Source organism: Cydia pomonella, chromosome 4, assembly GCF_033807575.1.
Source record: "Cydia pomonella isolate Wapato2018A chromosome 4, ilCydPomo1, whole genome shotgun sequence".
Classification (NCBI taxonomy): Eukaryota; Metazoa; Arthropoda; class Insecta; order Lepidoptera; family Tortricidae; genus Cydia; species Cydia pomonella.
This window is the reverse complement of record NC_084706.1, coordinates 2,364,912-2,382,282: the sequence shown is the minus strand read 5'-3', so window position 1 is coordinate 2,382,282 and position 17,371 is coordinate 2,364,912. Positions and strand designations below refer to the sequence as shown.

The 17,371-nt window shown below is 37.4% G+C and overlaps 1 protein-coding gene across 1 annotated transcript in view; it reads left to right on the top strand.

The window, feature by feature from the left end:
- LOC133516841 (tyrosine-protein kinase Btk) overlaps positions 1 to 17,371 on the top strand; it is a 67,989-nt gene that overhangs the window by 10,514 nt on the left and 40,104 nt on the right. The window contains exon 3 of the mRNA XM_061849835.1: positions 14,436 to 14,564. Coding sequence (XP_061705819.1) covers positions 14,436 to 14,564 — 129 coding nt within the window. The remainder of the gene's footprint in view (positions 1 to 14,435; positions 14,565 to 17,371) is intronic.

The following is a 17,371-nucleotide window of genomic DNA, read 5'->3' as shown; positions in this document are numbered from 1 at the left end:
AATGTATGTCATATATTTTTTTTAGATTTTTCATTCTGTTATTTTAGAAGTTACGGGGGGGGGGGGGGCACACATTTTACCACTTTGGAAGTGTCTCTCGCACAAACTATTCAGTTTAGAAAAAAAAATATATTAGAAACCTCAATATCATTTTTAAAGACCTATCCCCACACGTATGGGTTTGATGAAAAAAGATTTTTTGAGTTTCAGTTCTAAGTATGAGGAACCCCCAAAATGTATTGTTTTTTTTTTTCTATTTTTGTGTAAAAATCTTAATGCGGTTCATAGAATACATCTACTTACCAAGTTTGGCTGTGACATAATGCATTTGTGTGTTGTTTTTCGGCGTAGTCAATATAGAGGAAGTGCATAGTGGACGCTTGTTGTTTATAACATTTTGGTACTTAAGAATAAAAAAAGTGTGAGTGTCGTAGATTAAATACAAATACAAAACTTTATTAATAACGCCAAAGTTATAGGTCAAAATGTCTTAATAATAGGTACAATAGTACTTAAAACAAACATGTCAATGTCACAGAGTAATATTTAATATAGATCTGATTCACATTAATTCTCAATTCATATAAAAAACACTCACCATAATATAAGTTAATACAACTTCTTAGTACCTTAATAAGCTATGTACACGGTAGTTTAAAAAACTCATCGACGTCATACAAAGATAAGGTTAGAAGCCACTTTCGCAGTCTACATTTAAATATATCGGTGGAGGCTGCATTTCTGACCACTGCCGGCAGTCTGTTATAAACGGACGGGCCCATAATGTATGGAGAACGCTCTGACTTCGAAAGCTTGTCTTTAGGAGTGACAAGACGGTAACTATATTTATTGCTATGAAGCGCATGACTCTGATTTGTACCGTGTTTTTTGAACAAGTGTAAGTTAGAGTGAGTGAATAGCGCCACCTGGTACACAAGTTCGCCTGGCAATGTTAAGACCCTTAGGTCCTCGAAGAGGTTTCTGCATGAGGTGTCGGTTGGTGCCTTAACAATGGCACGTAATGCTTTCTTTTGCATTCGAAATACACGCCGGGAATCAGCCCCTCGGATCATCTGACGATTCTGTACGTAAAGTGCTTGTTAAAAACCCTACGTACTCGGATCGATGCGAACGGGGAATGGGATCGGTCGGTCCAGCCTCGCCGTCACAGACGCTTCACCTCCCGCAGGGAAATCCTCTTAGCGGCCTCACTGCTCGGCTCCGTGTTTGAGTAGGCAACCTCATTACCGGCGAGTCAATATACTTTCCGATCACATCGTTGGATAGACAAGTTTCATTTTCATGTCGTCCCGTATTTTTTGCGTTTAATTTTTTTTACATTTTCTACTAAGAAAATGCTCTTGCCTGGACAGTTGCTCGATTTTTCAGTTATTCTCAAATCTATTATACTGTGTCAGCCTTAACACCGTCAAGCTTTTCACAAGTATTGACGTTGCTTAGACGTAGGTACAATTCTGGAGTACCTACCTATGACCAAAATAACACATTGTGGCTTTCAAATTCCACATATTTTATGTTTTTCTATTACAAAAAATCAAATCACAACTGTTACTATTTTTATTTTTAAATGCATGTTCGTTACCATTTTAAACCACTATCCTTACACCTTATAAAACAAAGTCCCCCGCCGCGTCTGTCTGTCTGTCTGTCTGTATGTTCGAGATAAACTAAAAACGGTTTTTGCCTATGAATAGAGTGAGTCTTGAGGAAGGTTTATGTGTATATCTTATACCTTTAAACGAGCAATTCTTGTATATATATATATATATATGTATATATATTTCTGTGATCTCGGAAACGGCTCCAACGATTTCGCTGAAATTTGGTATATGGGGGTTTTTGGGGTAATACAATCGATCTAGATTAGTCTTATGTTTGGGAAAACGCGTGATTTCGAGTTTTTATGCGTTTTTCTTTCGACGCAGAATATGGTCGCTAATTTCGTGCTGCCGTCCGTCTGGTCCAGCAGGTTAAGACGCGGACGGCTAGAAACGAGTGTTACGGGTTCGAATCTCGTCCGGTGACTAACTTTTGTTTTTTTTTAATTTATGTTTAAGTTTTTTTTTTTTAATTTTTATTGTTTTACCTAGACAAGTTTAATTTAGTAAAAAAATGTAGTTAAGATTATCACCTATACACCACCATATTACAATAAATAGTTATAACCGAGCAACGCTCGGTCGCCCAGGTACTTTGTATATTATTTGTTAAGGTTTTGTGTAATCCGAGTGAAGTCGGGGCGGATCGCTAGTATTTGTATAAAATTAGTACTCTTTGTGTTTAGGTCACAGCAAAAACACCCTTAAAATCCTTAAACCGTCGCTCTCGTTCATGCGACGAATCCAAATAAATTAAAATTCAATTAGATTCACGATTGCGACACAGGAACTCCGCTATGGGGCGGTATTTAGTAATTGATGTCATCTCATCTGTTACGAAGAGAGGCTTGCGGTTGGCGGGCGGCCAACAGTCGCTCACCTTATCATCCAAACCACACATTAAGCATGCAAGTGATACAAAACTTGTTAAATGGAGTTCAATAGAACTTGCGAATGATGTAAACAAATATGACAGATTATGTTTTATGTTAGAATTTGACATATAACCTAAAATACTTACGAAGGTTTCTTTTATACTGATAATTAAAGCAATTCGTGCAAAATTATTCCCTAACCATTCCAAAATATCAAAAATGCACAACGTTAAAGTTCAACTCCCAGAGTGCAACCCGTTGTTTTTTTTAACGGATAAGGTTGTTACGAGCAGAATTTACCGGGCTTAATAACTTAATAAGTACCTAATCCTACAGAAACAAAGTTTTACTCCTCAACGAGTGTGACCCTCGCAACCGGAACTCGGAACCTCGCAATATTATATCATCTGCATAGTTTCATCGACAGTTTTTCCTCTCAATTACCCCAGGTCTGGAACCGGCCAGATACGTCAACTACATATTCACTAACTGCTTAGTGTGCATTCAAGTTTCGGAACTCCGCCAATTTATACGCTACGCTGCAAACTCGGTGCAGCGTGAATGTTTCACGCCGACACCCGCCTGACTCATTTAAGGATTTAGACGGTCTTATTTCCGCTCGTTTTCGTTGAAATTTTTGCTATTTGAATTGGCATGTTTTCAGTTTCCAAGTTAGTAACAGAGGAGTTAACCCTTTATTGGGCAACTTTGACCTTATAATATGGCAAAAAAGACCGCCCTACATAGGGTGACCAGATGTCCCGTATTTTACGGGTTGTCCCGTATTTCAGGCACGAATATTTAACTGACCCGTTATTTGGCGAAACCAATACGGGACAGTACATTATCCTGTAGTTTTATGATTCGATGGTATTTAATGATAAAAATACCCAATAATTATATTTATTTTATTAAAAAAAGTCCGTTTCCACATTTATATTTAATAATTTACAAATTATTGTTTTATAATAATTATTACTGGTTTAAAGGTACTTATATCATTAAGAAAGTCAGAGTATGTTACTTGTAGGTTATTTAGTTGATCATTACATTACACATTTTCTTAATCATTTACAAATTTTTGTATTTATTAATATTTATTATTTTATTACGAGTATATCATTGGGAAAGTCAGAATTTGTGTGTTTATGTCACATTATGATTGCTTTAAGGGTAAGTGTATTGGGTATTTAGTTCATTATTGAGCCTTGATACGTGTATTTTTTTAAATCTTGACCGGTAACGGGTTAATGTTGTAAACACTAATTATTACGCACGTAAATACAGTCTGGTACCGGCCAGTGGTCTTTATTTAAGTAGCGTAAACTAACATAGTTCTTTAACTTAACCATGACCTTAAATTAATTATTAAACTAAAATTCAGACTATTAACTTTCTAACAAAAATTTTATTGCCAGCAATGTACAGCGCAGTAAATTGACAAGTGCCAATGACAGCACTTCATACTTTGTTTATTGCGACGTTTGTTTCAAGAGTTAGCGATACCAGTATTACTATTACACTTAAGATAACTACGGCAACCAGGGATCGGAAACCGGTATTTTTTGTATGGGAACGAAAACGGTATTTTTTCGTTCTTTGTTAATTACTTCATTTCTAATTAGGCAATCTAATAATACGAAGTCGTTATCTGAAAACACAACTGAGTCCTACATTTAGAGTATAAAATAAACCGAAATATATGGTTATTTCGATGTTTTTGAAAAAAAACCGGTTCCGATCCCTGACGGCAACAATAAAGGTACTTGTCTCATACACTTTATTACCAACCAAATGAAACTTCAATACACACCCCACATCTTAATGCTTATTTTTGTAAAAACCAAATTCAGTAACGAGTGTTATTAACAAATCACCGGGGAGTCATTTTTGCACCTTTAAAAACTTGAAGGGGTGTTTTCTATGCCTTTTTAAAAATCTTGTGCACAGTATCGTTATTACTACCGAGCAATACGAGTACTTTAGCAGTTGATGTTGGTACCTGTCTGAAGTGCTCGAGAATCCTTTTTTCAACTTGCACTGGCACGATCCCGTTCATGGCCCTTTCAAGCTGACCTGGGGCGATTTGCCTGTCCTCGCGAACTCGCTGAAGAGCCGCGGTTATCAATCGAGCATTGTGTGGGTGTCGTTAATTTGGGAAGCGTTTCCGATAAAGCCTTATGCCTTGAGCTGCATTTCCACGTGTTTTAACAAATCTCGGGCATCGTAACGTAAGCCACTCGTAAGGCATTTTAAAGAAAATCAAATACCAGTTTTGCTAATATTTTGGTTTGTCTTGACAACCCGACGTAAACACTTCAAATTGTTTTGTCAAAGTTTATTAAAAACTGTTTCTGAATTTATTACAACATGAACGCAATGATAAGGACGACAATATTTTTTTGATAGTTGTCTCAGTTTTTTACCCCCTGACCACGACACGCCTTGTACCAAGTGCATTAACGATATGAGTAATAACGATTACGTAGTACATTGCACCGTAGCGAAACGTCACAGTCAGCTCTGTGGCAAAGTATGCCGCTCTCGCATCGGTCTTTTCAGTCACCAAAAAAGATGTTTTGCGGACATTGCACCATAGATCGTCTGAAATAGACGCTAAGGCATATATGTGTATATTCATACAATATTATATTTAGTATAATAATTATATTAAGTGAATTTTAATAGGTATATACAGTGTGGGCCCTGTAACTAAAGCAAAAAATTAAAATATACACCCTTTAAATAATCAGTAATAACTTCCAAATGGTATTAATTAATTAAAATGAAAAATAAATTTATTGTTATTTTCTAACAAAATTAATCGAGCAAGTAATGTACCACAAACATTATGTCCAGTCGAAATACTTGACAGTGACGTTTACGATCGTTTCCAATAATATTACTAAACCTATAAACACATCAATTTTGTTTAAACGTATGCAGTTGAACTATCACTTGAATTTCACTTTTTTCAACGAGAGGTAACAATTTTCTCATCAAGTAGATTTACGGTGTAGGCACGAAAGGATATATTTAGGTAATAAAATTATAATTATAACGCAACTTACTCTTTATTATGAAATTCCAACAAAAAAGTGCACTAAATAAAATCACTCATAATAATTAGGTATTCAAATCTTACTGGTTATGCACTTCACAAGGTTTGTTAAGGATGTTTATTTTTCTCAGCTACAACTTCGGTGGTACGGCTTGTACTCCAATTCATTGCATTTCGTCCGATACGGCATGTGTGCACCGTTTCAATATTAGAGAGAGTTTCACCTTTTTCAATGAATTTCTGTGAAAATCGGGATGCACACCGCCACAAACAGACCAATACTTGGTAACCACACTTTCGATGCAGTGGGATGAAAGTAACGCGGCTATTAAATACTTAATGAGCCGGAGGATAATCGTTTGCAATATTTAACACAAAGCTCGATTTGTTTTCGCTCTTCTTTCATCATAGGTATTACATACCTAAATATTTTGCGTTCGTGTGTTGTAATTTATTTAATGGTCGTTTATTTGCATAACTTTGATGTATCTTATCATCTTGACGTACATTGTCAATAGGTAAATAATAAACAACAAACAACAAAAAGTTATCATTTGCAAATTGCGTGAATGTCTATGAAAGTTTATGACAAAATTATTATTAGCGTAGAGGACTGAAAGTCGAAAGATCAAATTAACTCTTTTCTCAAAACTGTCAAAATGATCGACAAATTAATGTGGCAACAGATGTACGGTTTCCTGATAAGATTTCAGGATTGATAATTCAGATAAGGAGTTCCATAGGCCGGCGCAGACGTCAGTTTTTCCCTATTCCGTTCAGTGCTGCTACCGCGAAAATAGAAATTGAAAATTCGAAACATCTTTTTCTATCGCTCTTGAGTCAAATATGCTAGAGCGATAGAGAAAGATGTTTCGAATTTTCGATGTTCTCGGTAGCAGGCCTGAAAAAATTAAGAACGTGTGCGTGAAACTTGAAGAAACGGATACATTCAGGTTTCCCGGATCCGGAAACCATACGTCTGTGGCCAGCTTTAGCATGAAGTTTGTAGGTCAATACTATCATTTGTCGTAACAACATTTACTTACAACTGCCTTTTCTCGTAAATAATAAGATTTTAAATAATTTAAATTAATTAAGGGTGCCAGACATTTCTCGAATTTTTTATTAAGGTGATAAGAATGCAACAATTTATTCTGAATAAGTACCTATTATTAAATAAATATCAAAGGTGACACACCACCGCAGAAAATAGTCTTAAACAAACTGTTTAGTAAAAGTTCATTACGGTAATTCATTCTCTCTATCATGATGCATGCCCACTTGTCTCTCAACTCTCAAGTATTTACAGCAACTTGTACTGAAAGACATAGCGATTAAAAAGCCAAGATAATGTTATCATGTTTATTAGATATTTGTAGCATAACCAACACTACAAAATAAACTAAATCGTTCCGTTGCTTGACAGAACGTGATCAGTAATACCTATCTAATGAAGCAAATTTTCTATGTGCTGACCATTTGCTGTTCTGCATGCTTCATAACGCAAGAGTGTGTTACGGTGCACACTGTCAAGATCCACTTCTCGAACTTTTTCGAACGCCTCAACAATTCTTCTCCTCAGCATCTCGACCGTGTCTACCTCTGCCGAATACACGTAATCTTTAATAGCTCCCCAAAGGAAAAAATCCAAACACGTAAGGTCGGGAGATCTTGCCGGCCATCTTCGGGGACCAAACCGACCAATCCATCTATCACCAAATATTTGAGTTAGCCTTAGTCGGACTGGCACAACAGAATGTGCAGGTGCACCATCGAGTTGAAACCACGTTTCATTTTTAATGTTCTCGGGTAAATTATTAAAGTAATCTGTGATGGTCCCGTCGATTAATTGCATAAAACGTCCCGTATTTAAGGTCCCGTCAATAAAAACTGGACCAATTATTGTGCGTCCGTGAATACCAGCCCAAACGTTTAGGGAAAAGCGGTACTGATGACCCGTTTGTCTCATAACAAAAGGGTTGTCGCTGCTCCAGTAATGTGTATTTTTTGGGTTCCATTTTCCATTATTTGTAAAAGTAGATTCATCCGTCCATATCACATTACGCACGAAGTTCAAGTTTTCTTGGTCCTGTCTCAAAAACCAGTCACAATATGCAAGTCGCACTGGGTAGTCACGTGGTAACATGGCTTGTATTTTAAGAAATTTATAAGGGTGATGATTTCTATTTTTTAGAACTTTTTGTACTATTCTGTGATTCACCCCAAACATAAGGCCTGCTTTTCTGGTGCTGGTCGTCGGTCGTTGCCGAAAATGAAGTATTATTCTTCGTTCTAATGCCAATCTTACATTAAATGCCGCACCCGGGCCCTGTGCCGGCGGCACTGCTCCAGTCACAGGCTCGTTGTCGCGTACTCGTTGCACGGCGTTGGTGATGACTCGGCCGTTGGCTGGTTGCCTTCGATTAGGAAATCGTTTACCGTACAACCTTAGAGCTCGATGTGCGTTGCCTCTAGTTTCGCCGTAAAGCAGAATCATTTCGCACAAATCGCGTGAATCATAAAGTATTCGTGGCATTTTGAATTGCTGATAATATCTGTTTTGCAAACTTGACAATGTCAACGTACCATAAAGTTACAAACATTTTTAAATCATAAAATCAAACCAATCCTTGTACAATCCTTTAAAGAGATTCGCAATAATAAATACAAATGTAGTTTTCAAAAATAATGATAATGGTCAACAAAATATTACGTACTATGTACTATGTGTAGATCTAAATAAGGACTAATTTTGTTTATTTCCTAAAATAATTTGCACTACCTACTTACACACACATGTTAGAATCTGTCAAAACGCCCGGTACCAAGATATCCTACGACTGCTAAGCGACAGTATCGCAATGTGAAATTCATTGATGGCTAATCTTAATTTTAAATGACTGTATATCCTAATTTAAAAACTTTGGAAAATTAGGACCGCTATGTAATAACTGTACATACGTTAAGAAACCTCTGGTAATTTTTTTTGCTTTAGTTACAGGGCCCACCCTGTATGTGTATATTCATACAATATTATGCTATGACTTCTAGGGAAAGATCTACAAACCAATATATAAGTACATTGGTTTTATTTATAATTTTAGGTGTTTGCTCTGTCTTAGAAAAAATATTTTGTGCAAAGTTAGGTCTTAGAATTCTCGGGTCTGTGTTTACAAAACTCAACATCATTTCGTTTTGTAACGGCATTTGAATTTCAAGATCCCTAATAATGTACTTGTTGGACAAAATGAAATTGGCAGAGGCCGCAGAGGGGCATACATTGTATAAAATTCTGTGCTCTAGGGGCAGCTCAAATTAAATATTTATAAATATACACAAAAAAACTATCAAACGTCAGTATTTTAAAAGTAAAACTCATTAATACCTACTTGAAAAAAAAAACATTATGCCCAATATGCCGATGGTTGCAATGAAATAAAAAAAGAATCTGTTACGCCCGTGGGCATACTATAACTCAATCCATCTCAGTATGCTGGCATACAATAACACCGTTTGCGAGTATGTGTGATGAAAAAACCTTTAAACATCAAACACGATCTTATTACTAACAGCCTGCGAACACTGTTTTACCTTTACATAGAACCTGGTTATCGAGAATCATTTTGATACACCCCAGTTATCGCTGGATGTGGAAATGACATTATTTCAGTGCGCCGAGCTTTTTCCGGTCGGTTGATAACATCGTTCGAAGGTATACCGTTCGCGCGCCGCTTCACTTTTATTCAATTATTGGCTGCTGTACCATGCTACCGATGTTTATTTTTTTAATACTTAAATAAATGTTTATTCAAAAAACAAACGTAAACTAAATCACAACTTTCGCCAAACCAGAGTATGGTTTGTTGGCAGATATCTGTTAGCTATCTATAGCTGTTAATATTAATAGCAATGGCAAACAAAACAATACAGCACTGTGTGCTATCTTGTTTGTCATTACTTAAGCATCACTATTACTATATCTGTTTATGCAATTTTCGTACATATATTCTGTTTATGCTATATGTATTGGAGGAATATGAATGAAAGTTTATTCACAAGAACATATGGTAAGTACGTTACATGTAGTTAAGTGTAAATTATTGACCCTTGATATGTTCGGCCTTAGGGCATGTGAAAATTATTTGTATTGACACAGTTCTTGCATGTCAAAGAAAATACGTTACATAATGTCGTGTTTACTAAAATATTATCAATTATTAAATACAAACATCAAGTTTTAAGTCTCAATTTACAGTTAGTTAGTCATTCAAATTCAGCACAGGAATTCATCAACTAGCTAAAAACTAGTAATTTACTTATTTATGTCAAAAGTTTACATGTCAAAATGAAGTATTAGTTAGAAACTTGCATTACACAATATATTTTTCAATTTAAATTTGAATCGTTATTTGGTAGTCACTTTATGGTTGCAGAAATTTACACATGTGATATGCCAACTCCGGAATTCAGGAACCAGTTCGGGTGAACTATATTAACAAAAAACATTTTTTAATGTTTCATTACAGCCGGATGACAAGAAGAAACCCCGATTGCTTTTTATGAAGTGTAAAAAGAATAACTATAATGGCAATACTATAATAACTATAATAGACTTAATATAAAATATACTTAAACGTTACGCTTTTCAAGTTTGGTTTTTTCCTTTCTACTTCCTAATTCAGAATATAACAAGTGCTGCTACAGGATCCGAAATCTTTCATTAAGGAAACTTCTTTCTGAATTGTGAATAAAATATCCAATTAGTTATACATTTTTGATTTAAAAGTTTCGCGTAGCTATTCTGGGCAAGTATAAATATATGGCTTTGCTTTATACTTCGTTTTTAGCATTAGAATATAGGTTAACAATCTAATCTTGACGTGTCTTTTTATTAAAAAAACGTTTTTTGAAAATAAGTAACTTTTACTCATGAAAGCAACCTAATTTAAATGATCGTATATAATGGATGATAATTGTTACATATAGACTTATTTTTCAAACGCGTTATTCAATAAAAAACATGTCTATATTGTCAATATTGCTCAAATTCTTTCTAATAAAAAAAAAACGAAGTCTAGCAAGTATCAAAAGTAAAAAAAATCGATGCATGCTGCTAGACCAGGGGTTCCCAATCTTTTTCAACATGCGGCGCAGTTAGAAGTTTAGTATTCTGCAACGGCGCCCTTGTAAATTTAAAATCACGGTCGAAAAAGAGTGACACGACGCTATATTATTTAACGCTGCGAGCGCTCAAATAGGTACCCGCGAATATTTGTGGTTTCGGATAATGATAGAACTCACGGCAGAGGCGTAGCGAGGGGGGGGCTAGGGGGGGCCATGGCCCCGGGCGGCACATACGAGGGGGCGGCAAAAACGGTATTTAAAAAAATATAAAATTAAGATATGAATATTTTCAAATCAAGCCACGAAATGAACTAACGCACCGCGAGAGCGAACGGCTTGGGGCGGGTGTGCGGGGGCGGTCAATCGCTACCGGAGTGCGGCGTTCCAAACCACCGACGAGTTTACTCGCTTGTCCGCTGGTTATAGGTATAACCTATAACACGCTTATAACCCTATATGACGTCACATCAAATTTAACACGGCGCCTTCTGCGCGCGATCTACAGCCGGGTGCCCTCGGCGCCATCATTCGTTCAAAAATAGTTGGGCGCAGCCCAATAAACGTGGCGCGATACGCGCGATTCAATGCCGGGCGCCTTCGGTGCCCTCATATTGAAAGAGTCGGGCGTAGCTCGACGTAAGTGTCGCGCTGCGGGTGATCGAATAACGGGCGCTTTCGGCGCCCTAATGCAAAAGCATCGGGCGTAACCTAATGCATTGGGCGCTTTGCTGCTGTACAGAAGGCGCCCGCCCAGACACAAAAATAATGTAAAATTACTTAAATAGTTATTTTCTGCCCTCCGGGCGAAAAGCGTCAAATTTGCTCCCGCTGCGCTAAACGAAGTTGCCGCTTTCCGCCTCCGCCGAGAAGTTCGTTTAGCGCAGCGAGAGAAAAGTTGACGCTTTCCGCCCGGAGGGCAGAAAATAATTAAATACGAAATTATAACCCCATAATTAAGAATTCAATGTAAGGCAGACGACTACTGAAAATCGCGCTCTAAAAAGTATGAAATAAGAAAACATTCTCACCTGAAATAATCATTTACTTTTACATGAAGAGGGAAGAATAGCTTTGCGATCCTAGCGAAACAACGGTATTTTTTTCTATGAAATTACATTTCGGGAGAAAACGTTTTCCACTAACTAAATCTTAACAAATCACTTTGATTTTGATGTCCATCGTTTCAGCATAGTTAATAAACTAGAATAATAAACTAGAATAGGTTTATAGGTTTTGCTTTTTTTAAGAATTATTTAGGTGTTTATTGTTTTCAAATTTTGAAAAAAAGGAAAACCTATAAACTTAGTTTTTTATTGTGTCAATAACATACTAAAAAATTATGGAGAATGGAAAATATTTAGAAGTGGAAAAACGTTTTCTCTTTTTGTATGGACGATCCCGTGCTATATACTTCCCTCTTAAAGCTTATGACCGTAGCACACAACCACGGCTATCCTTTGAATATTTTTGTGAATATTGAATATACACAATGGGAATCCGACAGATGTTAAAAGTGTATTCTTGATCACATGTTTAGAAACTAAAATATCATACAAAGTTTTCTAAAATCGGTCTTGTTATAAAGATAATGACAATTCTTGTGAAAATTCGTTTTTGAAATAACTCAGTGAAAAACGCCTTTATGGCTGCGACGACGCAAACACTATGTGGCCTTACTAAGAGGCATTAAAGTTTTAAAGGATACTCGCAAAATTTATCTGCAAATAAAATAAAAACTATTTATTCTTTGTAAAAAACTATTTATTGTTTGTTCGTGTGCAGAAAACACATACACTCACGTTTTTTTGCTGAATTTGATCAAAATACAAAGAATTTTTTTGCTCCTTAAAACTGGAATACGTGGTTAAAATCTGACGGGTTTCTCATTCATACAGTGTACACTGTATGAACGTAATTAAGTAAATTATGTTACATTGTATCTCTTTAGGTATTTAAAAGAAGTAAATATACAATATTTCTGTGTGATTATTTCAGATGTTTTTTTTTTCTTTTGTCATAAGTTTATGAGCCAAATTTTCAGTAGTCGAGTTTTTGAAGATATTCTTTGTATTGTACCTTTTCCAACTAACTTTGTCTGGTACTTAGTCAGGTCACAAGTTTTACAAATAAAATGTTATACAAAGCTTTTAATAAACAAAGTTTGCGATGATTTGATTTGAAAGCTTGTTTTATACTGATAAAAATGTAATTTAATTATTTTAAAATGTAAAGCTTGTTTTTATTAATTTACTACTTGTTTACTTTGGGATTGTCGTTAGACGCGAAAACACGCGAAATAAAAAATAAAATAGAATATAACTTTTTTTTCGAATATTACATATGTTTGAACCCGGATCCGTCTTTGAAAGTCATCTCGCTCTGTGTGGTAGGGCACAGCACAGCGGATATCATTCCAGATCTAGAGCAGGGCCCAACTGGGGAAGTACCTCCACCTTATAGAAAACCGCAACCAAATAACACTAGACCATACTCATAGTGTTGCCAGTGAGTAAGGTTGGCAGAGCTAAATGAGGGTGCGGAGTGTCAGGGTCGGCAACGCGCATATAACTCCTCTAGAGTTGCAGACGTACATAGACTACGGAGACTGCTTACCATCAGGCGGGCCGTATGATTGTTTGCCACCGACGTAGTATAAAAAATGTTGAACACTTAATGCAAAACTGTATCTATAACTTTTTTATCAGTAAAAATCTTTGTGACAGAACTTATGACCTGACTAAGTGATGTTGATCATAAATTAGGGCGGCAAATTTCTGATCGGCCCCGGGCGGCAAACACATACGCTACGCCGCTGACTCACGGCGCCCCTCTTTACTTTCTACGGCGCACCAGGGCGCCGCGGCGCACACTTTGGGAACCCCTGTGCTAGACTTCAGACTTTTGCCAGCGACGGCTAATAACACCAGCACAGTGTAGTTTCTTAACAATTTTCAGTAGTAAACGTAATAAATATAATTAAAGTACTTAAATCCAATTCCGGAATTTTCGATATTCAGTGGTCTTAATTCCGGAATTGTAATATCGGAAAATTTGTCCGAGATTCCGGAATTATGAAATTCATTCATTCAAAATCAAGCCTTAGCGGCCACGCTAACAAGGTTGGCCAAGAATAGAAAATACTGTGCAAAGGCCACCGACGCCCACATTCAGGGCACCAAAAGAAGATCCTTTGGATTTCTATTTTCTTGGCAGAAATATTATTCTAATATTATACTTGGACGAAGTTGGGCACCCGTTCTTGAAGTTAGTATTCCTACGGCATCTTTATAAAAAAAAAGATCTAGTTTTGCCAACCTCATAATTTATTTCTCATAAACATTAAAGAGAAATAGTTGTCAAAGCTGACTACTTACGCGTTTTTGTAAACTGTACGCAACTACATGTAGGAGAAGTTTCAGCTAACTTTTTTACCTATATGACATTAAGTACTTAGATTAGTTTCTTAATTGTTTTTAAAACGCGTGTACCTATCGATTTTGATGCAGATTTATTTTTATGAAAATCAGTTCCAAAAAATCTCATATTATTTTACGAGTAAGATTACATGTACAATTATGTCATACATATATAACTTCCGTACCTACTGTCTGAGATTGCGAGGTCATCCAGAAAATGTATTTATGACCCTGTATTGTAAATAATGGAGATTTCTTATATTTCCTTAATTGTCGATTTCACCTAGTCAGCTAAATGTTTTCATTGTGTAGCAGGATAAACACCTGTTATTTTTTTCAGAAGCGCAAAGAGCGCGGGCGAATCGAGACAGAAGCGATCCACACGGTGGAACAAGCGGAGCTGGGCGAGCTCTGCAAGCAGCTCCCCGAGAGCGACGGCGACAGCGCGCTCTTCAGGTATCCCTTCCAGGTAATACATACCTACTGGCTGAGTCGAGACGAACGCGAGCCACCCGGCGGAGCAAGCGGAGCTGGACGAGCTCTGCAAGCAGCTCCCCGAGAGCGACGGCGACAGCACGCTCTTCAGGTATCCCTTCCAGGTAATACATACCTACTGGTTGAGTCGAAACGGACGCGAGCCACACGGCGGAGCAAGCGGAGCTGGACGAGCTCTGCAACCAGCTCCCCGAGAGCGACGGCGACAGCGCGCTCTTCAGGTATCCCTTCCAGGTAATACATACCTACTGGCTGAATCGAGACGAACGCGAGCCACCCGGCGGAGCAAGCGGAGCTGGACGAGCTCTGCAACCAGCTCCCCGAGAGCGACGGCGACAGCGCGCTCTTCAGGTATCCCTTCCAGGTAATACATACCTACTGACTGAATCGAGACGAACGCGAGCCACCCGGCGGAGCAAGCGGAGCTGGACGAGCTCTGCAACCAGCTCCCCGAGAGCGACGGCGACAGCGCGCTCTTCAGGTATCCCTTCCAGGTAATACATACCTACTGGCTGAGTCGAAACGGACGCGAGCCACACGGCGGAGCAAGCGGAGCTGGGCGAGCTCTGCAAGCAGCTCCCCGAGAGCGACGGCGACAGCGCGCTCTTCAGGTATCCCTTCCAGGTAATACGTACAGTCAGCGTCAAATAGTTTGTAGCAGTCAAAGTGGCCAATTAGTTCGGTACACCATACTAAATTTATGGTGTACCGAACTAATTGGCTACTTTGGTTGCTACTAAGTATTTGACGCTGACTGTACCTAACAGGCTGAGTCGCGACGGATGCGAGCTACACGATGGAGCAAGCGAACAGCGCGATTCGATAGATTTATTCCTGGATATATTATTGTAATTATTTCATTTCGTCCGCTATTCTAGTTACTTACATAGGTAGTACCGAATATCTGATCGCCCAGGTGATGGCTAAACGAGCACTCGATGCCGTCTAAACGGTTTTAACTATGGCAACGGTGCATTAAGTCTTTAAAATTCAAGGGCCTGTCTTTACGATACTTAACTTTGTTTCGTTTTGTAACTTCGGCCCGTGAAGACACGTTAAATAGAAAATTTAATAAATAGTGATCAATATCACCTTAAACAAGTATCGTATTCTTGTACGTGTTTTTTATGAGTTCTTCCGAATATTACCTAGAATTATGCAAAACTGCGGTAGCAAATTACGATAAATTGTATTGTAATTTATTCACCATTAAATAAGCTTTTAAACGATATGCATAAATAATGAGTCTGTATAGTGTCTACCCATAACTTTTTTAATAATAAACCCCTTTGTGACAGAACTTATGACCAGACTAAGTATTGATTAGGCAAAATTATTATCCTACTTTGTATTACTGTATTATTTATATAAGAGTTTATTCATTTAAAATGTATTCGTTGAGTCTAAAGTCATTTAACTAAAAGTTGTTAATCAAATCTTGAAATCAATTAAAATCCTTAGGCCCACTCACACTAACCTGGGGTTAAGCGGTTAAACCATTAACCCAGTGTCAAATTGTACTAGTAACCATGGTAACTCCAGGTTTAACCGGTTAACTCTGGATTAGTGGGATGGTGCAAGTGGGCCTTATAGTGTTAATTTGGGTTTACATTTTGCGAACAATTTAGAAGCGTCAGGGTCAGAGTTTTCGTTCCAACCAATAAAGAGAGTCAACGTTAAAGGGTTTATGGTTTTAATTTACGTCACGTTCGATAGGATTCTCTAAAGGCTAGACGCTAATTTTACTTTTATTTTTATTAAAAGCTTATTTATCTTGCCCTGTTAGTAAGTTAGTTTGTTAGTCTGGGTGTTTCCGAATGTAACCGATCGTACATATGTAAATCAGATGACAATGCAATATTGTGATATCATAGAGCTGATCTGATGATGAAGACAGGTGGCCATGGGATCTCTGTGATAAAACAACTCAAACTAATTGTGTTTGGGGTTGTTAGAATTGTCTCGATGACTATTACTTGCCTGTGGAAATAAATATACGGTCAGCGCTAAAAGCTTGTATTACCAAAAATGTTATTTGTTTTTTTTTTGCCAAAAATTTATTAGATGAATGATTTAGGTAGGTTAAAGCTCTACTATTTTTAACTGTCGAAGATTTAAGTTTTCAGTGACCGACATCTCTAAAGAAGCCATGCTTAGTTATTAAAACTTAAGTTTTTATACAGGAAGTATTTTAGTTTTATTCACATGAGACGTTCAAAAGGTTTTTATTAGACTCTTTACAATTTCAATCAAAAAACCAACCCCAACTGTAAGCAGTCGGTACTGTCGGTAGTTTTGTAAACGCAAAAGCAATGATTTACGGGAATTCTCGTCACACTGAGTCGATTTTTAGGGTTCCGTACCTTAAAAGGAAAAAAACGGAACCCTTATGGGATCACTTTGTTGTCCGTCCGCCCGTCTGTCTGTCTGTCAAGACCCTTTTTCTCCAGGAACGCGTGTAGGTATCAAGCTGGAATTTATATCAAATACTCAGGTCTACTGTCCCTTGCAGCTGTGAAAAAATCAAACTTCTAAGCCAACCAGCTGTGTACACCGAAAATTTCCGCAAATTTTCGACACGGTATCAAAACCTACAGTGTACTTCTCGTGAACTCAGAATCTTGAAATTTGGTACGAAGCAACGTCTTATAGCACAGATAAAGGAAAAATTGCGAAAACCGTAAATTTCTAGTTAGGTACATCATATAACAATTTATATCTACAGGTTTGTACGGAACCCTCTGTGCGCGAGTCCGACTCGCACTTGGCCGTTTTTTTATA